Genomic DNA, 22,460 nt, shown 5'->3' on the forward strand with positions numbered 1-22,460 from the left:
GCCCCGCCTGCCTCCTCATGCACTCCCTATGGCTTCCTGGGGCAGAACTGTGCCCAGACGGGTGGGGCGGGGCCCAGCAGCCCCGACTTCTTCAGCCTTTTCTGTCCCTTTCAGTGGGGCCAGCAGGCTGCAGCGAAGAGGGTGCCCTTTACCTAGAGCCCCCCTACCGAGGCTCCCTCTTCCCAGCCCCGGCCCACTGAGTCTGGACCCAGCTTCCCTTATCCCCACTTCTGAATCCTGCCGTGTCCTGACCTTCCTGCCTGGTCTGAGTAGGGTCATGGCCTTGAGGGCAGGTGACCACAGCCAGGTTGCAATGAACGGGCTGAAGGAGAAGGTGCTGACGCTGGACACCATGAACCCGTGTGTTCGGAAGGTGGAGTATGCAGTGCGCGGGCCCATTGTGCTGCGTGCCCTCGAGCTGGAGCAGGAACTGCGCCAGGTATGGCCCTGGGCCCCGCCACTGTGCTCCAGGCTGCACCTGGACAGCTGAGTCAGACCCATTCCCACAGTCACATAGGACAGGGACCGGCCAGCACGATAAGGCCCGTTCTCACTGCCTCTGCACCCTCCCTCCCAGGGGGTAAAGAAGCCCTTCACCGAGGTCATCCGTGCCAACATCGGGGACGCGCAGGCCATGGGGCAGAAGCCCATCACCTTCCTGCGTCAGGTGAGGCTCACCATTGCCCTGGCGCTCCTCCCCAGTCAGCCCACGTGCTCTGGCTCAGTGTCCGCTCCTCCCAGGTCCTGGCCCTCTGCGTCCACCCTGATCTCCTGAAGAGCCCCGACTTCCCCGAGGATGCCAAGAGAAAGGCTGAGCGCATCTTGCAGGCGTGTGGGGGACACAGCCTGGGTAAGTGCCAGTGCGCAGAGCAGCCAAAGCCCCAGGGAGGAAGCAGGAGCTTGGGGGGAAGGCTGTCCCAGGGGAGGGGTGGACCTGACTGCTGGACAGGGCAGAGATACCAGCGAGGACTGCTGAGGAACCCCGTTCTGCCCCGCCCCCGGCCCAGGGGCCTACAGCATCAGCTCCGGCATCCAGCTGATCCGGGAGGATGTAGCTCGCTACATCGAGCAGCGCGATGGAGGCATTCCCGCAGACCCCAACAACATCTACCTGTCCACCGGGGCCAGCGACGCCATCGTGGTAGGCCCGGGCCAGGGCCAGGGCAGGAGGACGGCGCGGCTCTTTTTAAAGTGCTGCTGGGCGGACCTTGCTCCTCCTGGCACTGTGGTTCTGGGCGGGGCGGGGACGGGTGCAGTGCCTGTGGGCCCCACCAACCTTGCCTTCCCATCCGGCCCACAGACGGTGCTGAAGCTGCTGGTGGCGGGAGAGGGTCCCACCCGCACAGGCGTGCTCATCCCCATCCCTCAGTACCCGTTGTACTCCGCAGCGCTGGCCGAGCTCAACGCTGTGCGGGTGGACTACTACTTGGATGAGGAGTGCGCTTGGGCCCTGGACGTGGCCGAGCTGCGGCGGGCCCTGTGCCAGGCGCGTGATCATTGCTGCCCACGCGCACTCTGCATTATCAACCCTGGCAACCCCACTGGTATCCCCCACCCCCCACCCCCCGCGCCCCGCAGAGCTCAGAGCCCGAGTCTGACCCCGGACGTGCTGGGTCCCCCGCGCCCCAGGGCAGGTGCAAGCCCGCGAGTGCATCGAGGCGGTGATTCGCTTTGCCTTCGAGGAGCGCCTCTTCCTCATGGCTGATGAGGTGCTGGCAAGGGCTCGCCTGGGGCTTGGGGTCGGAGGGCAGCAGTGGCAGCCCCCCCCCCCGTGACGCCGGTCCGCCCATCCAGGTGTACCAGGACAACGTGTATGCGGAGGGTTCGCAGTTCCACTCATTCAAGAAGGTGCTCACAGAGATGGGGCCGCCTTACGCGACGCAGCAGGAGCTCGCCTCCTTCCACTCCGTCTCCAAGGGCTACATGGGAGAGTGCGTGCAGGCTGGGCGGGCGGGGTCTGGCGGTGCGCCCTCGGCTTGGTTCCCCCTCCCCGGCCCTGCCTTGACACCTGCCCTCGCACACACCCCCCCCCTGCAGGTGCGGGTTCCGCGGCGGCTACGTGGAGGTGGTGAACTTGGACGCCGCCGTGCAGCAACAGATGCAGAAGTTGCTGAGCGTGCGGCTGTGCCCACCGGTGCCGGGCCAGGTCCTGCTCAGCATGGTGGTCAGCCCGCCCGCGCCCTCTGACCCCTCCTTCGCGCAGTTCCAGGCGGTGAGCCGGAGGGGCGCGGCCGGGCGGGGCCGGGCGGGGGTGCGACGCCGTCGCCGCCGCCGCCAGGTCTGATCGGCCCACCCTCCGCGGCCACAGGAGAGGCAGGCGGTGCTGGCCGAGCTGGCAGCGAAGGCGAAGCTCACGGAGCAGGTTTTCAACGAGGCTCCCGGCATTCGGTGCAACCCGGTGCAGGGTGCCATGTACTCCTTCCCTCGCGTGCAGCTGCCCCCGCGCGCCGTGCAGCGTGCTCAGGTCCGGGCGGAGACTGGCGGGCGGGGGGGGGGGGGGNGGTCGGGAGTCTGGGTGCCCAGCCCTGACCCTGACCCGCCCGCCCTGCGCGTCCGCCCCCAGGAGCTGGGCCTGGCCCCCGACATGTTCTTCTGCATGCGTCTTCTGGAGGAGACCGGCATCTGCGTGGTCCCCGGGAGCGGCTTCGGGCAGAGGGAAGGCACCTACCACTTCCGGTGAGGCCCAGCCCCGCACGGCTCAGCTCAGCAGCCCCCAGCGCCTTCGCTGACCTCCCTCCCCCTTTTAGGATGACCATTCTGCCCCCCATGGAGAAGCTGCGGCCTCTGCTGGAGAAGCTGAGCCAGTTCCACGCCAAGTTCACCCGAGAGTACTCCTGAGCACCCCCCTCCCTTCAGGGCCAGGCCGGGCCGGCAGGGCCGACCCTGGACTTACCATGGCCAGGGCCCTGGGGGTCTCTGGAGCCCTCTGGACTTGCTCCTGCTGCCTGCGGGGCCCTAATAAAGCTATGAAGCAGTCTGACTACATGGAAGACGGCTGTGTGCACACACCTGTACGAGCCTCCCCTGCCTTTGTCCGCTCCTGACTTCCTTTCTGAGCCAGCCAGGCTTCTGTGCAGGCCGGGGGACCCAGCCCCGGGGACCCAGCCCTGGGCAGGACGTTCGTCAGCCTTAGGGAGGAGTGGCCAAGGAGAGCTCCCAGAGGAGATGACCACTGCCGATGCAGTGCCTCTCACGGGCTGGGTCTCCGCTGTGGTCTCTGCTCTTGACGCAGACACTGGCAAACTCCTCGTAAAAACTAGGAAGGGCAAGAGGCATGAAGGGAGGCACTAGGTTGGGAATGAAGCCGGGCAAAGAAACACGGGTGCTGAGTGCCAGGGGTGGCCACATCTGAAAAAGGAGCCTAAGGAAGATACACGAGCCAGGTGGCCTGGCTTCCCCCCCCCACCCCGGAGCACACTGAGCTGGAAGGTGGGTTTGGCTGGTGGGTGAGCAGCAGGAAGCGGAGTCTCAGGACTTGGGAGGAGGGCTTGGTTTCCTCCTGTGGGCAGATGGCACGGTGCTGCCACCTGAGGCTGCTGGAGGAGCAGCCGTGCCAGGAGTGGGGAGGGAGAATGAACTAAAGGTCTTGCTTTGTTAGTATTGGGTTTGAAGTGTGTGACATCCTAGTGCAGATGCAGTCCTTGGGCTGGGGGGGGGGGCTGCCATGCGGGGGCACCCCAGGGCAGGTGCCAGGGAGAAGAGCATGTAAAATGCTGACCAAGGGGCACCCTGGGGAAACCCAGGCTGGGGGTGGGTGTGCAGCCCTGTGTCTTTGCAACGGGAACAGGGATTGAGCGCCTACTGTGTGCACGACAGACACGGTCCTGGGTTACTGCAGTCTTCTCAGGAGGGATGGTAGTCCCCATTTTACAGAAGAGGAAACTTGTCAAAGTGACAGGAAACCCACTCGAGGTGGCTTCACCAGCTGTTACTCTAGGGGTCGGGTCAGCTTCAGGGAGTCCAGGGTTTGGAGACAGTACAAGGCTCTAGCACTGTCTGCTCTGGAGGTGGTTCTTAACCCTGGGTCCTACTCACCACCTACTCTGGGCCTCGGGAGCCCTGTGGGAGTGCAGCCCTGAGCAGAGAGACCACATGAGACCCCACACTCGGCGGCTCCTGGGACGGGCCTTTCCCTCCACAGAGCCAGCTGGAGTGAGGCCGGGCTTGGGCTTGAGCAACGGCCTCTCCTGGCTTTGTCACCGGACACCAGAGGGCGTCTCCGCAGCAGGCGGCTGCATCCTTGTGGCTGAGACCCAAGTGCCTCTCCTGGCTCTGCGCGGCCGCCGGCTAGGCCAGGGCCCCCTCGCCCAAGAAGGCAGAAGGAGGCAGTGGGCACTTCAGAGGCCGACCCCTCCCTGGGGGCTGCTGGAAGGAGCCGGGGACACTGCAGCCACCAGACTCCAGGTGAGACACCAAGGAAGCACTTGTGGAAAGTCAGGGTGTGGGTCCAGGGGGTCTGGGAGCCCGATCTGATACCCTAGGGAGGGTCCAGCGAGGCGAGCGGCCGCCTGAGCCCGCGGCTCCCAGCCTCGCCCAGGTTGGCCACTGGGGGCGCCCGAGGGCGGCCGGCGCTCTGGCCCGCTCGCGTGCTCTGTGGCCGCCGCGTGCAGCGGCTGCGTAGTGCGCACGCTTCTGGGACCCGCGGGCGCCGGCCTGTCGCACCCTGACCTGACGGGCCCAGCTTCAGAGCCAGGCTGTCGTGTGACCCCTGACCTCATCCTGACCCGACCAGACCCCATCCGGAACCGTTCTGCCCCGGCTCTGAGCCGGACCTGTGATCCCCGCCTCCAGGCTCTGGTCCGGCCTTGAACCCAGCCCCAGCCCCCGCGGCGCCCCGCTCTCCTGGCCATGCATGGGAAGCTGCTGCCGCTGGCCGGCCTCTACCTGGTGCAAGGCCTGCCCTATGGGCTGCAGTCAGGCCTGCTGCCCGTGCTGCTGCGGGCGCGCGGCCTCTCCCTGACACGCGTGGGACTGGCCAAGGGGCTGTACCTGCCCTGGCTGTTTAAACTCGTGTGGGCCCCACTGGTAGACGCGCGGGGCTCCCTGAGGGCCTGGCTGATGCTCAGCACGGCTGCTCTGGGCCTGGTGTGCGGGCTGCTGGCAGCCCTGCCTCCGGCGGAAGCTGGCCCGGCTGGGCTGCCGGTCACTGTGGCGGGGCTGCTTCTGTTGCTGAACCTGGGTGCAGCTGTGCAGGATGTGGCCCTGGACACGCTGGCCGTCCAGCTCTTGGAGCCCGCGGAGCTAGGGCCTGGCAACACAGTGCAGGTGGTCGCTTACAAGCTGGGGGCAGTGCTGGCGGGAGGAGGCCTCTTGGTCCTCGTACCCACCCTCTCCTGGCCTCTGCTTTTCCTGCTCCTGGCTGCCACCTACTGGTTGGCTGCTGTCCTCATCTGGGCTGCCCCGGCCCTGCAGCAGCTGCCTGCGTCTCGGCCCTCAGAGCCACCCCGCCACAGTCTGCACCTTCTGCAGGACGTGCTGGCCATGCCTGGCACTCTGTGGACAGCAGGCTTTGTGCTCACTTACAAACTGGGTAAGTGAGGCCATGAGTCAGGCCACAGCAGGGGCGGGAGCCTGGGGGAGCTCCAGCTGGGTCCCCAGGAGCCCTGGAACCCATTTTGTGGTCACTTTCTGGGGGAGTAGCTGCAGGCTGGAGCCCAGCCTGTCTCTACAGCTTCTCCAGCTCTAGCTGCACGGCTTCTGTGAGCTCCAGCCACACCCCCTCAGATCTCTGACGCTGCTTCATGCTGACCCTAAGCTTGGCTGATACGAGTCCCCACTATCTCCTGGCACCTATGGCCCAGGACAGAGGCAGGGCAAGGGCCCAACTAGGGAGTGCACCGGAAGCCCCGGGTGAAGGGAGGTGGGGAGCCCCTGCTCACATTCTCCCCACAGGTGAGCAGGGTGCCAGCAGCTTGTTTCCGCTCTTCCTGCTGGACCACGGCATCTCCACTCCAGAGCTGGGACTGTGGAACGGCGTGGGTGCTGTGGTCTGCTCCATTGTAGGCTCGTCCCTGGGTGGGGCCCTGCTGGCCAGGCACAGGTGAGCCCTCCCCAGCCTGCCCTACCCACCTGCTCCCACGTGACCTGCACCACACTCCCTGACCCACCCCATCTCCCCACCTCAGGCAACCACTGCCCCTGCTGAGGTCAGTGCTTCGGTTCCGTCTTGGGGGTCTGGCCTGCCAGACCACCCTGCTCTTCCACCTGGACGCCCCAGGGATCAGGCTGGGCCCCAGCACAGTCTTGAGAGGTGAGGGGCTGGCCCACGGGAGGGGAGTCGTCCAGTGTCCTGGGCCCCGCTGATCTCGGCCCTCCCAGGGGCGGCCTTGCTGAGCCTGTGTCTGCAGCACTTCCTGGGGGGCCTGGTTACAACCACCACGTTCACCCTGATGATGCACTGTAGCCAGCTGGCGCCCAGTGCCCTGCAGGTGAGAGGGTGTGGCTGGGGTGTCCAGGGGGGCTGCAGGGCTGGGACCCAAGCAAGCCCTCACCTGACCTCACTCCTTGTCCCACCTCACCCTCGCAGGCCACACACTACAGTCTCCTGGCCACTCTGGAGCTGCTGGGGAAGCTGTTCCTGGGCACGCTGGCCGGAGCCCTGGCTGACAGCCTGGGGCTGCATCTCTGCTTCTCTCTCTTCCTTGCTCTCTCAGGCATGCCCATTCTGTATCTGAGCCTGGCACCCAGCACCCTGGCCTGAGCTGGGTGGCCAGCCTGCCTAATAAAGCTGAGCTTGCCCATGGCCTGGCTGTCTGGGCTGTGTGATGGGCAAGGCTGTCCTCAGACTGTAGGGTCTGCCCAGTCAGAAAAGAGGGTTCCTAAGAGTGACTTGAGCATTTTTTATTCTGCATTTTGGGCCTCCTTACCCCCAAACTTCTGGTGGTGGGCTTTGCCCAAGGTAGTCAGTCATTGTTGTGGCCACCAATGTCCATTTTCCCTGCCACACCTGCCGCCCTCCACACTGTGGCCACGAAGCCCCCGCCCATGGCAGGTGGTCAGTGGCCCCACTGCAAGATCTCCTCTGTGGCTAAGCGCATCAGGCCGGGGAAGCTCAGATGCAGGTATCTTCTCCAGAAGCGTCGGTCCCGCCCGTACACCTGTGCTGGGTAGCGGGGGCTTCCTGTGGTGGGATGGCACACATGGCCCTGAGGACTCTGGGCCAGGCCGGCACCTGGCCCCTGCCCGTGTCAGAGCCCAGCCTCCCAAGCCCTCACCGATGCCGTGGAAGATACGTGCCACAGCCCTGCCTGAGAACTGCTGGTCTGGCCACGAGGACAGAAGGTGACGGACGTCCTGGCGAACCTGGTCCTCCCAGTCCTGGATCTGTGGGTGGCGGGCATGTAAGGCCAGCCCACGCTTCCGTGGCGCCAAGCTCCGCATAGCGCTCCGTGGTGCAGGGCGGCGAGCATGTGTACAAGTGCCCCTGCTACACGGCCTCACCACAGGCCAGGAAGGCCTAGCACTCACCCCGGTCTGTCCCGGCTCTGGGCCCTGCTCATCTCCCACGCGCCCTGGCCCCTCTTCCTCGAAGTAGCAGCTGAGCAGAGTCTTGAGCCTGGCGCTGCGCTCCTCATCAGGCTGCTCCAAGCAGGGCCCACAGCTGGGGAAGGCGACGCTGCGGTGACAGCAATCTGTCAGAGCCGCCCTGGGGGTGGGGCGGCGCAGGGGGGCAGGCCCTGCCCACCCTTCCTGCACCTGTGAAAGGCCTGGAAAGTGCGGCGCAAGCGGGCCAGGGCCTCCTGCTCTCGGGCTCGTATGTGGCTGTACAGGAAGTCACAGATCTGGTCCCTCTCAGGGGCTGTCAGGTCTCCAGGACTGTGCAGACAGAAGGCAAGCTCCCGGAACTCCACCAGCACCCCTGTCTCCCGAGGTGCACCTGCCAGAGAGTTCGTCACATACCTGCCAGTGGGCGGCAAGCAGGGCTGAGGCCAAGCGGGCGGGGGTGGGGGGCAGGGAGGGCGCACCTGTCCCGGGCTCTGGCTCCCACTGCAGCTGACGGAGAGCCTGCCGTACGGAGGCCAGCTTCCAGCCCACTGAGTCGGCCATTAGGCACATCGAACTCTACAGAATAACTTCCCCCACCTGTGCTCTCCAGTGGCTGCTGGGCCAAACACAGAGCCAGGAGGGGACTCCTGCAGCAGGGCAAGGGACACGTGATCAGCAGTCCTGGTTCCGTGTCCCCGGCCCCAGCCTACGCCAGGACGTATGCTCACCTGTGGGCCAGGGCCTGGAGCTGGGGGGGGCCCCCAGGGCAGCGCAGGCGGCAGTGGGCGTAGGTGGGTGCTAACAGCTCCAGCCAACGCTGTGGGTGTAGCTCCAGATAGCACAGCAAGGTCTCAATGGCTGGGGGACAGAGCAGGGCTTAGGGGACGTGGGACATGGGCATGTGGGGACCTGCCCACCACCGCCCCCAGGTCCTCACCTTCCTCAGGCATGTCCAGGGCCTGCACCAGCGGCTGCACTGGGAGTGCCCGCTCATGGCCCGGACACCGGGCTGTACGCTCGCTGTTGGGTTGCTTGGCCTCTCTTGGGGACACGGCCACAGGCCTCTCCTGGCTCTCGGCTCCGTCCTGTTCCAGGGGCCGTTGGGCGTGGGTGCAAGTGCAGGGTGGGAAGGAACACTGGACCAGCTTCTTCACGGCGAGAAAGTCGGTGGCATCAGCATGCACGTGTCTCCGCAGCTCCTGCAGGTCCTGGCCCTGTGGCATGGCAGCTGTGAACGTGTGGCTGGGGGCTGTGGTGGGGGGTGTGGTGCAGGGTAGGGGCTCGAGCGGGGCAGGGAAGAACCTGGGGTTGTAGGAAGAGGTGGCAATGCGCTGGCTGGCCGTCACGCCCGGCCCGGCCCACAGCCTGCACGTAGCTCTCGAAGCTTGCAGGCAGCCCCAGGTGCAGCACGGCCCGCACATCTGGCCGGTCCAGGCCCATTCCGAAGGCCACTGTGGCCACCACCACCCGCAGCCGGCCGTCCATGAAGGCTTGCTGCACCCGCCGCCGCTCCCGGCTACACATGCCGGCGTGGTAGGCTTCGGCTACAGCCTTGGGGGCCTGTCCTGCAAGGAAGACATGGACAGTTGGGTGGACTGTGTTCCTTGGGCAGGTCTATGGAGCACGACCCTGCTGACCTCACCTCTACGCCCCAGGTCCCGGGCCTCACGCAGGCAGGTGCGGAGCAGGGCGGCGACACGCTCTGTGTCCTCACGTCTGTTGCAGTAGACGATGACAGAGCTCAGAGCACGGAAACGATCACTCTGCAGCAGTGTCACTAGAGCCTGGTGGGTGACAGCAGTCAATAGGGGCTGTCAGAGGCCATGCCTCTGCCTGGCCCAGATGTGAACACCCACCTGGTCTGGGTCCCTGTCCATGGACACAGAGAGGTACAGGTTGGCGGGGATGGTGACTGGCCCTCTGAGGACAAGCTCCTCGGCCACGCCTAGGTGCTGGGCCACATCTCTCGCGGTGCTGCGTGTGGCCGTGGCCGTGAGACCCAGGAAGCAGTGCACGCCCATGTGCTCCCGCAGCACCTGTATGGGAGCGGAGCCGGTCAAGATGCCCAGCCCGTCCTCCCTGGGCTGCTCACTTGTACCTGGAATAAGGCTCACCTTGCAGACACGCAGGTAGCAGGGCCGGAAGTTGTGGGACCACTGGGAAAGGCAGTGGGCCTCATCGACACAGGCAAAGGCGACTGGAGGCAGCTGAGGGAGGCGGCCAGGGATCCCTGCCCCAGCCCCAACCAGCGCCTCGGGGGACAGCATCAGCACGTGCACCTGGGCCGCCTGAACCTGAGGGCACAAGGTCAGGAGCGTCTTCCAAGGGCCTGTCTGCTCCCCTGCCTGTCTTGCCATGTATGGCCCCTCACCTTCTTCAAGGCAGACTCCTGCTGCTTCCTGGTCATGCCTGAGTGGATGCAGGCCGCCTTCAGGCACGGAGGCAGGCCAGACATCTGCAGGCACAGGAAGAAACCAGTTACAAGCCTTGCTGCTTTGGCCCTCCCTCCAATGGCTCTCAGAGCTGCTCAGCTTGGCAGCGACCGCCATCTCTGCCTCGGGCTCTCTAGGGAGAAAAAGGCCAGACTGTGGAGCCTAGGACTAAAGACCCAGAGCCACCCATGAGCCTTGGCTCAGAAGCGCCAGGAGCAGACAGGCCCTCCTGGGGATGTCCCCCCCTCCCCAGCACTGCTCCTCCTAGGGGTTGACCCATGTCTGGCCAGTGGCCATACTCCTGCTGCCCTTGGGCCACTACCAGGCCTGGGCTGTGGACACAGCTGGCAGACTGAAAACAGCTGAGTTCTTTACAGCTCTCATTAGGTTAACACGCAGCCACCCAAAAGGGTCAGAGGACCCGTGGGCACTGGTTCCTGCCTTCTGCGTAGACCCAAGATTCCTGTCAGTGCACCTGGTCGTCCATGAGAGACAGCAGGGGAGAGATGACCAGCGTGAGGCACGGGCTCCGCCGGGCGTAAAGCAGCGCAGGGAGCTGGTAGCACAGGGACTTGCCAGCACCAGTGGGCAGCACCAGCAGCGTGGACATGCCTGGTGGGACCAAGGGTCAGTAGTGCCACTCTGTGGCCAGGCCTTGGCCCTACCTCATCCCCCTGGCAGCCAAGCTCACCAGAAAGGATCCGCATGACCACACGCTCCTGCCCAGGGCGGAAGGCTTGGTGCCCCAGCTCCTCTAGGGCCTGGAACACCTCAGCTGGTGTCTCTGTGGACACAGGTGTTGGTCAGCATGGCCCCAAGTTGCCCCCATTTCCCAGTAAAGGCTCTGGGCTGGTAGGCTTCTGCTCACCTGCCACTTGCCCCGAGGGCCCTGGTGGGTAGAGTGGTGGCACGATGGGGGATGGGCAGTGCGCCTGGGGCACAGGCCGCTCCACGGTCACCAACGGCTCAGGCCCAGCAGGCTCTGTATCTTTCTCACTCACTGGTAACAGACCCAAAAAGGTGGTGTGGGAACTCCAGGCGAGACTGGAAATCTTTCTGGCAAAAACACAGGTAGCTATAGCCCGCCCTCCCTCCTTTCATTCACCAGGGAGTTGGCAGCTGGCAGTGCCCGTCCTCCTGACTACTTCCTCTAAGGTGAGCTGGGTCTGCACGTCCTCTTCATCCTCGCTGCTCTTCTGGGGGTCCAGGGTAGGCTCTGCGTCAGGTATGAGGAGCCGGTAGGTTCTTCTGTTTGAGCTAGACAAGCTTCCCCCTACTCCCCACCAGGAGTACAACGCTCCTCCAAACAGTGTTAGCCCGACCCTTCACCCAGAGCAGAAGTTTCACCTGACTGGGGGCACTGGGATGACCAGCGGCCTAGCTGCCCACACTGGAAGCAAGAATTCTTGGCTGCAGCTCTGGGCTGACCTCCTCCAAAACGCTCCCCTTTCTTCTGCCACTTCTGCTTCCACATCTGGGGGCCACACAAAGGGTCACGTGGCAAAAGGTGGTAGGGATGAAGGGAGTGCCTGCCGCCACCTTACCTGTTTGCGGAGGAGCCTGCCCCGGAGTGCCGGGCCCCGCACGGACCGCTTCCGTTTCATGTTGAGACGGACGTAATTACCTCCGCTGCGGAGAGCTGACCTAGACAGGACGTACGAGGAGAGCATCCCCAAAGCCTGCCCCACCCTGTCTCGTCTCACAATGACCCCACCGGGAGGCTGAAGCTGTGGTACCTGGAGGCTCTGGGGGCGCTGGGGGGCTGTACCCACAGGGGTTCTCCTGGACAGTCCCCTGTATGTTCCGCAGCCCCAGCTTCCTCAGGCAGAGATCCTGCCTGGCCACCGTCCTGCTGGGCCTGTGCAGGGCTCCCTTCTGGTTCCCTACTCCATCTCCACTTCTTGTCTTGACTGTTGCCAGGTCGGGGGCTCCCTGCACTGACTCCAGCAATCTGTAGGGCTCGAGTCTCAGGGCCAGTGCTGGGACCAAGAACAGATGGGACACCTGGAGTCAGAGGCTGTGACTCCTGTACACCCAGGTTAGGCTGGCAGGCCTTGGAAGCCCCCAGGAAATCTGGGGCCCCATTGTGACACCGCTGTAGCCAGTCAGGGTCTAGGGAGCTCAGTCGTAGGCTCAAGGATGCCTGTAGCTGTTGGAGGCGGCCTGGCCTCAGCTGGGGCCCATGAGGCTGGAGGAGCACCTCACTGACGACTTCTGGAAAGATGCGGACAGCCTCTCCACCTGGTGGCCCCAGGGAGGGCGTCTTGGACGAGGGTCTTCGTGGAGTCCGGGGTATGCGGCCCAGGGCTGGCCCACCCTGAGAGGGGGAGGACAGACCAGCAAGCAGGAACTCAGGTCTCTGGGCTGCTACAGACTCTGAAACCTGCCAAAATGTCCACCCTGAAGTGCAGGGCAAGCTGAGAAGCCTGAGGTTGGCTCTGAACCTGTCTCAGGAGTCTCACCCTGGTTAATGCTGGAAGGGTGCACATGGCCACGTCGGTACAGGTGCATACGTTTGGACACACAGCCGGCCAGGCTGGTAACTCTCACCTGCAGGGTGGCCTTTAGGTTGGCTTTAAGCCTTTTCCCGTAGTCTGGCACAGACCCCACAGGGCTTGGCCCAGAAACAGTAGGATGTGGACTATGGGTCGCAGCCCTATTCAAGTGCGGCCCCCAGCAGCTGGGCTCCTGCATCTGCAAGAAGAGACGGTGGCAGTCCGAGCCCTCCTCCAGCCCCTCTCCTACAGGTCCACTCCTCCCCCGATGTTCTGTGCCTCACAGAGGCCTGGTCACGACTCCTCCTGGCTCTGCCATACAGGAGACTGACCCGCAGGCCAGGACGTCCAGGCCTGGGTACCTCCTCGGCCGTCGCGAGAAGCGACCGCTTGGGGCTGTGAGGTCCGATGCCGCCGGCCCGGCCCAGGGCCCCCTTCAGGGCGCGGTACTCCCGGTAGAGCGCTGGGGGTGGGGTCAAGAGTCAGCGGGGGCCGCCGGGCTCCTTCCCCGCCCGCCCCTCCTTCCGCCGCGCGTCAGCGCACTCACCTCGGGTCTCCTCCGGCGCCGCCTCCACGTCCTCCTGCGGAGGGAGCGCGTCAGCCCGCGGCCGCACCCTTAGCCCCCCGTCCCCGGGCAGCCCGCACCTGGCCCGGCCGCCGCCCGCTCCGCCGCCGGAACGCGCGCTCCCAATCCTGCAGCCGCTCCCGCACGTCCCGCAGCCGCTCCATGGCGCTGGACCGGCGACCCCGGGCCCCGCGAATCTCCCGCCGCGAGGGCGACGCCGGCCGTCGGCCAATGGGGGCACCCGGCAGGGTCGGAGGCGGGGCTGCTCGGCAGCCGCTGCCGGGACAGCCAATCAGTGGGGTCCTGGCGGGACGGCCNGGCCGCCGGCCGGAGAGGGAGCGGGGCGGCGTGCGCCCCCGGCCCTGCCTGGCCGCACGAAGCGGGCGCGGGCTCTTGGGGCGGCGCCGCCCGGGAGGCGGGAGCGGGACCCGGGCCGTTCGTCCGCGGGGTGGGGAAGAACCTGGAGCCCTGCGTTGGGCAGAGCGACCTCGGGCCCCGGGCGGGCACCGGCTGCGAGGGGCAGATCACGTCCGGGACGCGGAGGGCATCGCACTGAGCGTCTCCCGCGGCTCGAGGCCGGGAGGAGCCGGGCGGGGGCGTCTTCGGGGAAAAGCCGGGAGCCGCGGGCCGGCGGGAGGGGGCGGTGGCCACTGCACAGAGGCTCCTCCCACGGTGACCACACTGGCTGCTTTCGTTTCCTCTCGTGACAGGTGCTGGGTTGGTCTGTCCTGTCACAGCGAGGTATGAATCGTCCTCGCGAGATTTGTCTACAGGCAGAGCAAGGCCGAGGGTTGGCGTTCGGGGCTTCTCAAGAACCGGTGCCCTAAGGACTTACGTTGTGTATGAGGTCCGGAAGAGCAGGGTCTCTGGGGCCAGACTGCTCCCCCTTCCCCGAGCTCGTCGCCCAGGCTGTGACCTTGGTCTGGGAAGGCTTAGGTCTTAGTTTTCTAATCTGTTTCCAGGGGTATGACTGGGAAGCAGTTTTGAGGATGAGGTGTTTGGCCCACAGTAAGTCCACTGACTGTTGTTGCTGCAGGCAGTAGTAGAGCTGATGTCTAAGTACCTTCTAGTCTCGGGCATTTTCTATATGCTCTTTATTAGCTTGGATGCCCATTCTGTTGCTGCTTCTACCCATCTGAGCAGTTCCTGGCCTGGGACCTGCTGAATCCCGTGGGTTTGAGAGTTGGTCTCTCACTCTGGTTCTCTAGGGGGAAGGGAGATGTTTAGACAGGTGGCAAGGACCTTGGTGGGTAAGGTTTGCTTTCTGTCTTTCTGTGAATCTGCAGGGATCTCCGTGCTTGGCAGTACTACTGGACTGTAGTAGTTAAGACCTGAGGGTCAGGCCTGTCTGGAGTCAACGTTCCCTGGGTCCCAGCCCTTTTTACCTTTGCTGGTATTTATTAAGCTGCATTCCAGCTCCTGTCCAAGGAACACCTGCAAGAGCTGGAGGAGGGTGGGGAGGCGAATTGTGATGCAGCTTCCGGCGCCCTAGGAGTGTCCTACCCCCTCTAGTGCTTGTGTGGTGGGGGAAGGGCCTGAGCTTTTATTCTACTTTTGAGGAAGAGAGGGCTCTGATAAACAGTTTTGTGATTTGGGCGGAGGGGAGGTCCTGCAGAGCAGTAGCCCTCAAAAGCACATCCAGGCAAGCTGGTCATATCTGATGCTGAGCTATTTATGTACCGTTTGATGACTACATTTCCCTAAAGAGACTCTATGCTTCTGGAGGCCGGGAACTGGGGGGTGGCCTTGTCCCTGTTTCCACTTAGCTCGTTGCTAGGCACTTAGCACTTGCTCTTCGGTGCCACGGTCCTCCACCAACTGCCAGCGCTGTGCCAAGTGCCATGCTGGGCTTGCTCACTACCAGTGATGGAGGAGGCTATGGCCGGGTGGTGGCCTGGGGTCTGTCCTCCCCGCTGAAGGGCCCTTCCCTGCAGGTGGTTTCCTGCCTGGCCGAGCGCCATGCACACGCTTGTGTTCCTGAGCACCAGGCAGGTGCTCCAGTGCCAGCCAGCTGCCTGCCAGGCCCTGCCCCTGCTGCCTCGAGAGCTCTTCCCCCTGCTGTTCAAGGTGGCCTTCATGGACAAGAAGACTGTTGTGCTTCGAGAGCTGGTGCACACGTGGCCCTTCCCGCTGCTCAGCTTCCAACAGCTGTTGCAGGAATGTGCCCACTGCAGCCGGGCCTTGCTGCAAGAGCGCCCCAGCACAGAGAGCATGCAGGCTGTGATCCTGGGGCTGACAGCCCGGCTCCACACGCCAGAGACAGAGTCTGGCACACAGCCTCTCTGCAGGTATGGGCTCACCTGAGGGGCCCTTGGGCCGGCAGGGGGGTGATGGTGGTGCAGGTGCAGAGAGGGTCCCCTGTGAGGTTCCAGGCCACTGCAAGAGCTCAGTGCAGGAACAGGCATTTTGCTCCTGTCCCAAGATGGCTGGGAGTGGGTATGGGCTCTGCTCCCTTGTCTCCTGCTTCAGCCTACTCGTGCTCCCAGGAAGCATGCCCTGCGAGTGCTGGACATGACGGGCCTCCTGGACGACGGCGTGGAGCAGGACCCTGGTACCATGAGCATGTGGGACTGCACAGCAGCAGTGGCCCGCACCTGCATAGCACAGCAGCAGGGCGTGACTGCGGAGCCTGGGCTGGCCCCCATTCCTGTGGAGGTTCGCGTGGACCTGCGGGTGAACCGGGCCTCATATGCCTTCCTGCGGGAGGCACTCCGAAGCAGTGTAGGCAGTCCCTTGCGGCTCTGCTGCCGGGACTTGCGGGCTGAGGACCTGCCCATGCGCAACACTGTGGCTTTGCTGCAGCTGCTGGATGCAGGCTGCTTGCGCCGTGTGGACCTGCGCTTTAACAACTTGGGTCTACGTGGCCTGTCTGTTATCATCCCACATGTGGCCCGCTTCCAGCACCTTGCCAGCCTGCGGCTGCACTATGTGCATGGGGATTCCAGGCAGCCCTCTGTGGATGGTGAGGACAACTTCCGTTACTTCCTGGCCCAGATGGGCCGCTTCACCTGTCTTCGGGAGCTCAGCATGGGCTCATCTCTCCTCTCGGGACGGTTGGACCAGCTGCTCAGGTGAGCGAGCCCCGCTACTGCCCTGCCCTTTCTCCTCTCCCTGAGACCCTCCCCTGGTCCTTCCTGTTTGTGATCCCCTGTGTCCCCTATAGCACCCTGCAGAGTCCCCTGGAGAGCCTGGAGCTGGCCTTCTGTGCCCTGCTGCCTGAGGATTTGCGCTTTCTGGCACGGAGCCCCCATGCTGTCCATCTCAAGAAGTTGGACCTTAGTGGCAATGACCTGTCTGGCAACCAACTAGAGCCTTTCCAGGGTCTGCTGCGGGCGGCTGCAGCCACACTGCTGCACCTGGAGCTGACCGAGTGCCAGCTTGCTGATGCCCAGCTGCTGGCCACGCTCCCTGTGCTGACGCGCTGCACCAGCCTCCGCTACCTCGGCCTCTATGGCAACCCGCTGTCCATGGCGGGCCTCAAGGAGCTCCTCCGGGATTCAGTGGTGCAGGCTGAGCTCCGCACAGTGGTGCACCCCTTCCCTGTGGACTGTTACGAAGGCCTGCCCTGGCCACCGCCTGCTTCTGTGCTGCTGGAGGCTTCCATCAATGAGGAGAAGTTTGCTCGTGTGGAGGCCGAGCTGCACCAGCTGCTCCTCGCCTCCGGCCGCGCTCATGTGCTTTGGACCACAGACATTTATGGGCGCCTGGCTGCAGACTACTTCAGCCTGTGACCTCCGGGCTGTCCTGGGTTCAGGGCTGCTGCACACCCCTCCCTGCCTTAGGTAGACAGAGCCTTCATGGGACCCTGTTGGAGGCCTGACACAGAGGCACGGGTCTTGGGTTTCCTTGCTCCTGGGCACTTTGAGCCTTCCTGTGCTTTGTGCAGCTCCGTGCGCGGTTTGCCCTGTACCCGTTCCCCTGGCTGGCCGACTGTGGGCTTCATGGCTGGATTCCAGGCCCGCACGGCCAGGTTCGGTTTGGGTGCACTTGGCTACCCTCTGGTGTTCTGGTCCTCTCTTTGGAATGTTTCTGGGGTCTCAACTGTGAGCTGAGAGAGGGTGTTCTCTCTAGGCCCTTCCCAAGAGCTGACTGCCCTGGGATTGAAGTTAGAACAGGGACCTGCTTCAAGGAGAGCTGGGTCTCCCTACCCTGGCACCCAGGAGACCACCTGGCTGGGCTTTGGAGCCAGATGGTGTCCTTAAGGTACAAACGTGCAGTGTGTTTGGAACTTAAATTTGTGGTGGTTTTTTTTCTGTCCTAATTGGTCAGAATGACTTGTCGCTGGTTCTGCTGTCACCCCCAACCTGGCTGCTGGGTGACTAACAGCTGTCTTCCAGTGTGCTGCTCGCCTCCCGTTCCCTGGGCACCCCGCAAGCCTCAGCCCGCAGCTTGGGCGCCTCCGCAGCCCGTCGCCCCCCCACCTCGGAGAGGACCCCAGCAGGCTGGCGGGCCGCTGTCAGCCCCTGCAGAGCTACAGGTGAGGGTGGTTCTGGGAGGGGTGTGGGGAGCCTCCTCGGCCACCGTCCGTCCGCACCTCAGGACTTCGTCTGCAGAGCTGCGGGTCCGCAGGTGCCTGCGCCACGCCCTCGGGGCCCCAGACGCCACACACGGCTCGCCGCACACTGCGCAGCTTCCACCCTTTACTGACTGCGCTGGAGCATGCGCGGGGTGGGCCAGCGGGCCGGCCAATCCGCGAGGTCCACGTCATCAGCACGCGCCCTCCCGCCCCTGCTCCGCTCTAGGCCCGGCTCAGCAGCGAATCTCATAGGCCGCGGGCGGCTGCAGCGGGAGCCCCTGCCCCGGCCCGGCGGCCGTGCCGTCGGCTGCCTCCGTCGGGCCCTCTGCGAAGAGCGGCTTGGAGCGGTCGATGACGAACATCTCGTGGCCTCGCTCGTCGCGGAGCTCCTCGAGCTGCGCGAAGGTGCAGGGCCCGTCCGAGTAGTCGTTGACGAACAGCGTGCCCTCCCCCGGCGGCCCCGGCGCCTTTTTCCGCTTGCGCCGCCGGCGGCAGATCATGGTTGCCAGGAGCAGCGCCGTGAGCGCGAGGAGCGCGATGGCGGCTGCGATGGCCGTCTGCGTGGCCAGGCCCAGGGCGCGGAAGGCCATGCTGCCCGCGTCCTGCAGAGGCTCGTGGCTGACGGGGCCGGCGTGCGGGGGCGGGGGCGGCGCCAGCTGCTGCTGCTGCTGCTGGGACAGGTTGACCAGGAGCTGGAAGGGCACGCGGGCGGCGCCGCCGGCGTTGGAGGCCTCGCACTCGTACTTGCCAGCGTGGGCCAGGGTGATGTTGGTGAGGAAGAGCATGCCGCTGCCCGTGTCAGAGGCGCCGGGCCCGCCTGGGCGCGGCGCCCCGCCTTCTGGCTGGACCTGAGCCCGTGGCTGCCCTTCGCGAGGCTGGGCCACCTTTCTCCAGGTCACCAGGGGCTGCGGGTAGCCGGAAGCCTGGCAGGCAACCCGCAGGTCCTCACCCAGGTTGGCCGTCACCTCCAGCGGCTCCACGTGTACAGAGGGCGGGATGCAGATGAGGCTGCTGCCAGATATGTCCAGGAGACTTTGAAGTGCCAGGCGCGGGGGCTCTGCACACATGATCTTCTTGTCTCTGGAGCTGAGCAGCCGCTGGCCTCCCTCCTTGATCCATGCTCCCAGCCAATGCAGGGTGCAGTCACAGCGCCATGGGTTCTCTGTGGACAGAGCAGAGGTGGGCAGGTAGTTCAGGGGTGGCCTCAGAACAGCCTGTGCAGGTGGGGTTCTTTTGGTCAGAACAGGAGCCCCTTTCCCACCTCCCGCGGGGGCCCCTGCCACCTCTTCTCTGACCCTAAGCTCCTTGGAGTGTAGGCACTCTTCCCTCCCGCTTCCACTCTGTGATGCATGTTCCAGTTCACTAATTTCCACAAAAGCCTCTACTCTGAAGTCTCTCCTTGCAACAAGTCCCATTATTTGGGGAGGGGGGGAACCTTGGTGTCCACATAGACATCCCGCAGGACTAAAACCTTGCAAGTCCTGTCACCCTTGTCTTCAGGTGCTGTGTCCTGGAAATGTCAGCCCTAGTTTCATCCTAGTTTCTGCCTGCCTGCCCTGACAGCCCCAAAGCGTGCAAGCCCCTCAATTCTGTCCAGGGACTTCCACCTTTTCTGTCTTCCCCAGGCAAGTTCCCTGAGCGGTTTCCCTTCCAGCACCCCCAGTCCTGTCAGCCTTCTGTGGGTGCAGGTGGGGGCGTGGCCCTCCATAGTGCTCCTGGGTGGTCTGCTACCCAGAGCCACTGAAATCAAAGTGCGCTCCACACCTGGGCCTGTTTCCTACCGCCACAACTGTGGCCAGGGAATAACCCTTTGCATGAGACACCCCCTCGCCCCCCAAGGAGGTACCTGTGAGGCGCAGGACCTGCAGGCTGGCCAGGGGCTGTAGGGCCTCACGGCTGATGGTGCCCAGTTGATTCCTGCTGAGGTCCAGCAGTGCCAGTGAGGAGAGCCCGGCCAGGGCCTGGTCCTCCAGTAGCTCAATGCTGTTTTCCTGCAGGTGCAGCTCCTGCAGTCGCTGAAGGACAGACAGCAGATCATCAGGGAAAGGGGCCCTGGGAGGCAGGTTCCCTTCTTAGCAGGCTAGGCTGGGCTGGCTTTTCTCCCTTTCACTACTCCGGCCCCACCTAACCCCCTCACCGGCAGGTGCAGGAAGGTGAAATCCAGCAGCTGCACTAGCTGGTTACCAGCCAGGTAGAGTGCACGGAGCTGGGCCAGGCCCGCGAAAGCGCCAGCTCGCAAGCCGCGCAGCCGGTTGCCGGTGAGCGCCAGCTCTAGCAGGCGTGACTGCGCGCGGAGGGCACCTGGCTCCAGGGTGCGCAGGCTGTTATTGTGCAGGTAGAGACGGCGTAGGGCTGTGAGAGGCGCCAGGACGCCCGGTTCCAGGCGCGCGAGGCTGTTGTCCTGCAGGAACAGCGTCTGCGGGCCAGAGGGAGGGAGGGTATTTACCCCGCCGAGGGAGTCGCCCTCTTCCCTAGAGCGCTCCAGCACCCACAGGGACGCTCACACACCCCTCCCTCCGTGTCGCGGGTGCCTCTGCCCCGCGGCCCAGTGGCCCCACGCGGTGCCCACCTGCGTCCCAGATGGAATTCCGGGCGGGACGACGCGCAGCCGCAGGGCGCCGCACTCCACCGTAGCGCTGTAGCAGCGGCAGGCGGTCGGGCAGCCGGCAGCGCGGGGCGGGAAGTCAGGGTACCACAGCAGCCACAGCAGCAGCAGCAGCGTGGGCGCTCCCGGGGCCATCTCCCGCGGGACCGGCCGCAGGCCGCGAAGCTGCAGCCTCCTGACGGGCTTCCTTATAGTCCAGCCCGGATGGGACGTGCCTCCTGAAACACAGGTTGGCAGGCCTGCCCCTAACACTTGAGAGCCAGAGAAGGACCTGGTGGAGGCCCACACCCTGTGTCTAGTTTCTGAAAAGTTACAAATCAGTTCAAGCAACTGATTTAAAAAGAAAAAAAAAAAGTTGGTTTCCTTCCTTTACAAAAACAGTCATGAAGATCTGGGGCGTCAGGTTTCAATTTGGAATTTCCACTGTTCTTAGTCTTACTACTTAGGCCATGTGGGGAGAGTCAAGCCCAGCCGAGCTCCCTTCTCTTTCCACCTATCTCCGTCTGGCACTGTAGGGGGCTTCCTGCTCATGCGTGTGGACGTCTGGATCAGGCTTCCCTCCACATTCTAGCAACTGGCCACTACTTGAATCTAAGGTGCAAGAGGCTGGTGCAAGGTGTGAGCCTGGAAACATGTAGGCGGTGAAGCCCGTTACCCAAGCACAGGCTAGAAGGGGAAGAACAGCCTCTGGAAAGACATTTCCCCTTGTCCACATGGACTCCTCTCTGTGAGACCTCCAAAAGCCGAATCCAGAGCAGAAGTCTTGTGCCCCCAACACAAGGCCCAAGGCCCCACACTGCCAGTGTCCTTGTCTTCACCCGACCCTGACCCAGCATTAAGTCTAGTCCTTCTATCCCTAGAACTCATGCTGTGTTCCCAGACCCTGGGATCCACCTGATGTATCTTAATGGGTAACGTGGGCAGAACTAATCCTGGGGGCCACCAGCCACAGGAAAATGCAAGCACAGCTTTATCCAGCCCCTGCCCCTGCCATCCTGGGGGTGAGAATGGGTGGAACAGCTTGTAGAGAATTAGGGGTATTTCTCAGGGAACTTGTTAGAGAATTGGGGGATGTGGCACACAGTAGGAAAGTCAGTTCAGAAGCCATGGCCTATGTTCTCCCTGCTGGATCCCAGCAAGGTGCTTCTGTTTTTGGGCTCTGGAAGAGCTGGGTTGTAAAAGAGGGGCCTTGGGCCACCAACTGGGTTTCTAGGGTAGTTTCCCAAATGGGCTGTGGAAGCAGTGTCCTCCTGAATTGTGAAGGAATATATAGTGTGTTGGGGATTTATGCACATGCACCTGTGATCCTAGAAAGATGGGAAGGCCTGGGTCTAGTTCCGGGCACAGTAAGTCCAGTTTTAAAGGTGGGGACTTGGGCTGAGAAGCCAGCTAGTGTGGAGCCAGGGTTAGCAAAGCTGAGAGTGTACTGTCATTCAGCCTCCAACCCTTCCTCAAATGGTCCCACTCTGAACCCCTGCCTGTTTACCAAGTCTCCCCGCTAGCAAGAGTGAGTCATGTGGAAAGGTACCAAGCAGCCTTGGTGTCTGTTCAAATCTTGCTCTAAATTGTAACTCACATGATTATTTAAAGTCACTAGAAATGAGGTAGGCACAGCAAAAGTTTTAATGGAATATAGCTTTGGCCCAGGCAGAGGCAGGTCCCAGGTGTCTCAGGATGTGTGTGAACCCCAAGGACCTGAAGGCATACTCTGGGCTCCTGGGATCCATTTCCCTGTGCCAAAGGGCTGGCCCAGGGCTTGCCCACCCACCTCCAGCAGCAAGTCCTCTTAAGTAGGGGAGCTTCTTGGGTTCCTTCTTAGGATTCAAGGCACTGCGGTTCACAGGGACACCCCCTGGACGCTGATTGGAATAAAAGGGCCGGTCTGAGCAGGGATGAGGGCGCGGGCGGGAAGAGCAGAGGAGGCCAGCCTAGAAATCCTTTTACCCATCGGACAGCCCTCTAATCCGGTTGGGCAGGGGGCGGGGCGTCACACACAGGATCCTGCGTTGGCTGTCACCGTCTCCAGGGCGCCCATCTGTGAGGGGACTGGAGGGGCGAGGAAGCCCTACGACCCCCTCGAGCTAGTGCGAACCCCGAGCCGCGTGCCTCGATTCCCCCACGGTGTCACCTGCACCCCCTCCAGCGCGGGTCTGTATTGGGCCAGTTCAGGGCAGGGCGTGGTCCCTGCCAGGTCTCCTCCCCTTCTCGGTGCGCGCGGGGTACAGAGCCGGGACGGTCCCCGATCCCGCCCCCATGCCCGCTGACCTCGGGTCGGGCGCCCCCTCACCTGACGCTCCCGCGGCGCGGCTCCCCCGCCGAGCCCGCGGCGCCCCGGCCCACCGAGCAGCGCCGGGCGGGGGAG

General features: G+C 63.9%; 5 protein-coding genes across 16 annotated transcripts in view; 3 read left to right on the forward strand and 2 right to left on the reverse strand.

The window, feature by feature from the left end:
- GPT (glutamic--pyruvic transaminase) lies at window positions 1–3,563 on the forward strand. Its single transcript, XM_034668820.1, has 11 exons — window positions 1–439; window positions 578–667; window positions 742–850; window positions 1,008–1,141; window positions 1,301–1,544; window positions 1,630–1,709; window positions 1,795–1,931; window positions 2,038–2,212; window positions 2,309–2,464; window positions 2,564–2,676; window positions 2,748–3,563. Exons 1-11 carry the CDS (start codon window positions 29–31, stop codon window positions 2,836–2,838), a joined length of 1,740 nt encoding a protein of 579 aa, XP_034524711.1. The 5' UTR covers window positions 1–28; the 3' UTR covers window positions 2,839–3,563.
- A 960-nt stretch (window positions 3,564–4,523) lies between these two features.
- Window positions 4,524–6,742, forward strand: MFSD3 (major facilitator superfamily domain containing 3). Its single transcript, XM_002922084.4, has 5 exons — window positions 4,524–5,530; window positions 5,893–6,040; window positions 6,126–6,250; window positions 6,319–6,428; window positions 6,527–6,742. The coding sequence occupies exons 1-5, from the start codon at window positions 4,849–4,851 to the stop codon at window positions 6,698–6,700; spliced, it is 1,239 nt and encodes a 412-aa protein (XP_002922130.2). The 5' UTR covers window positions 4,524–4,848; the 3' UTR covers window positions 6,701–6,742.
- Window positions 6,743–6,825: 83 nt separating this feature from the next.
- Window positions 6,826–13,274, reverse strand: RECQL4 (RecQ like helicase 4). Its single transcript, XM_034668806.1, is given in 24 exon segments — window positions 6,826–7,120; window positions 7,215–7,323; window positions 7,468–7,615; window positions 7,696–7,876; window positions 7,965–8,050; window positions 8,052–8,132; window positions 8,214–8,343; window positions 8,423–8,699; window positions 8,788–9,050; window positions 9,128–9,269; window positions 9,342–9,521; window positions 9,600–9,779; window positions 9,857–9,940; window positions 10,393–10,529; window positions 10,609–10,701; window positions 10,786–10,917; window positions 11,023–11,133; window positions 11,265–11,391; window positions 11,462–11,635; window positions 11,638–12,234; window positions 12,468–12,611; window positions 12,775–12,875; window positions 12,960–12,993; window positions 13,058–13,274. Coding segments are annotated over 24 exon segments (3,720 nt in total). The 5' UTR covers window positions 13,142–13,274; the 3' UTR covers window positions 6,826–6,995.
- Window positions 13,275–13,299: 25 nt separating this feature from the next.
- LRRC14 (leucine rich repeat containing 14) lies at window positions 13,300–17,211 on the forward strand. Of its 4 annotated transcripts, none has more exons than XM_019802671.2 (4): window positions 13,300–14,370; window positions 14,912–15,265; window positions 15,464–16,048; window positions 16,141–17,211. In XM_019802671.2, exons 2-4 carry the CDS (start codon window positions 14,937–14,939, stop codon window positions 16,706–16,708), a joined length of 1,482 nt encoding a protein of 493 aa, XP_019658230.1. In that variant the 5' UTR covers window positions 13,300–14,370; window positions 14,912–14,936; the 3' UTR covers window positions 16,709–17,211. The 4 variants fall into 4 exon arrangements, with proteins under 4 accessions (XP_019658230.1, XP_019658231.1, XP_002922107.2 ...); XM_019802672.2 differs by having other exon boundaries at window positions 13,300–13,985; XM_002922061.4 differs by having other exon boundaries at window positions 13,300–13,824.
- A 138-nt stretch (window positions 17,212–17,349) lies between these two features.
- LOC100476823 (UPF0598 protein C8orf82) overlaps window positions 17,350–22,460 on the reverse strand; it is a 6,785-nt gene continuing 1,674 nt past the window's right edge. For 2 of the 9 annotated variants that reach the window (XM_034668816.1, XM_034668815.1), the window contains exons 3-7: window positions 21,867–21,957; window positions 20,063–20,316; window positions 19,631–19,909; window positions 19,340–19,508; window positions 17,350–18,655 (exon numbers count right to left, since the gene is read on the reverse strand). In XM_034668816.1, coding sequence (XP_034524707.1) covers window positions 17,727–18,655; window positions 19,340–19,508; window positions 19,631–19,909; window positions 20,063–20,233 — 1,548 coding nt within the window. In that variant the 5' untranslated portion in view covers window positions 20,234–20,316; window positions 21,867–21,957 and the 3' untranslated portion in view covers window positions 17,350–17,726. The other 7 variants (XM_034668811.1, XM_034668813.1, XM_034668814.1 and 4 more) reach the window with 6 other exon arrangements.

This window comes from Ailuropoda melanoleuca, chromosome 9 (genome assembly GCF_002007445.2).
Source record: "Ailuropoda melanoleuca isolate Jingjing chromosome 9, ASM200744v2, whole genome shotgun sequence".
Taxonomy (NCBI): domain Eukaryota; kingdom Metazoa; phylum Chordata; class Mammalia; order Carnivora; family Ursidae; genus Ailuropoda; species Ailuropoda melanoleuca.

Coding starts and splice junctions, on each gene's coding strand:
- GPT (XM_034668820.1), top strand. CDS start 29: ATGGCTTCCTGGGGCAGAACTGTGCCCAGACGGGTGGGGCGGGGCCCA. Junction 851..1,007: donor GTGTGGGGGACACAGCCTGG/GTAAGTGCCAGT, acceptor CCCCCGGCCCAG/GGGCCTACAGCATCAGCTCC. Junction 2,465..2,563: donor GCGCCGTGCAGCGTGCTCAG/GTCCGGGCGGAG, acceptor GTCCGCCCCCAG/GAGCTGGGCCTGGCCCCCGA.
- MFSD3 (XM_002922084.4), top strand. CDS start 4,849: ATGCATGGGAAGCTGCTGCCGCTGGCCGGCCTCTACCTGGTGCAAGGC. Junction 6,041..6,125: donor GCCCTGCTGGCCAGGCACAG/GTGAGCCCTCCC, acceptor TCCCCACCTCAG/GCAACCACTGCCCCTGCTGA. Junction 6,251..6,318: donor CCCCAGCACAGTCTTGAGAG/GTGAGGGGCTGG, acceptor CGGCCCTCCCAG/GGGCGGCCTTGCTGAGCCTG.
- LRRC14 (XM_002922061.4), top strand. Junction 15,266..15,463: donor GGCACACAGCCTCTCTGCAG/GTATGGGCTCAC, acceptor TCGTGCTCCCAG/GAAGCATGCCCTGCGAGTGC. Junction 16,049..16,140: donor CGGTTGGACCAGCTGCTCAG/GTGAGCGAGCCC, acceptor TGTCCCCTATAG/CACCCTGCAGAGTCCCCTGG.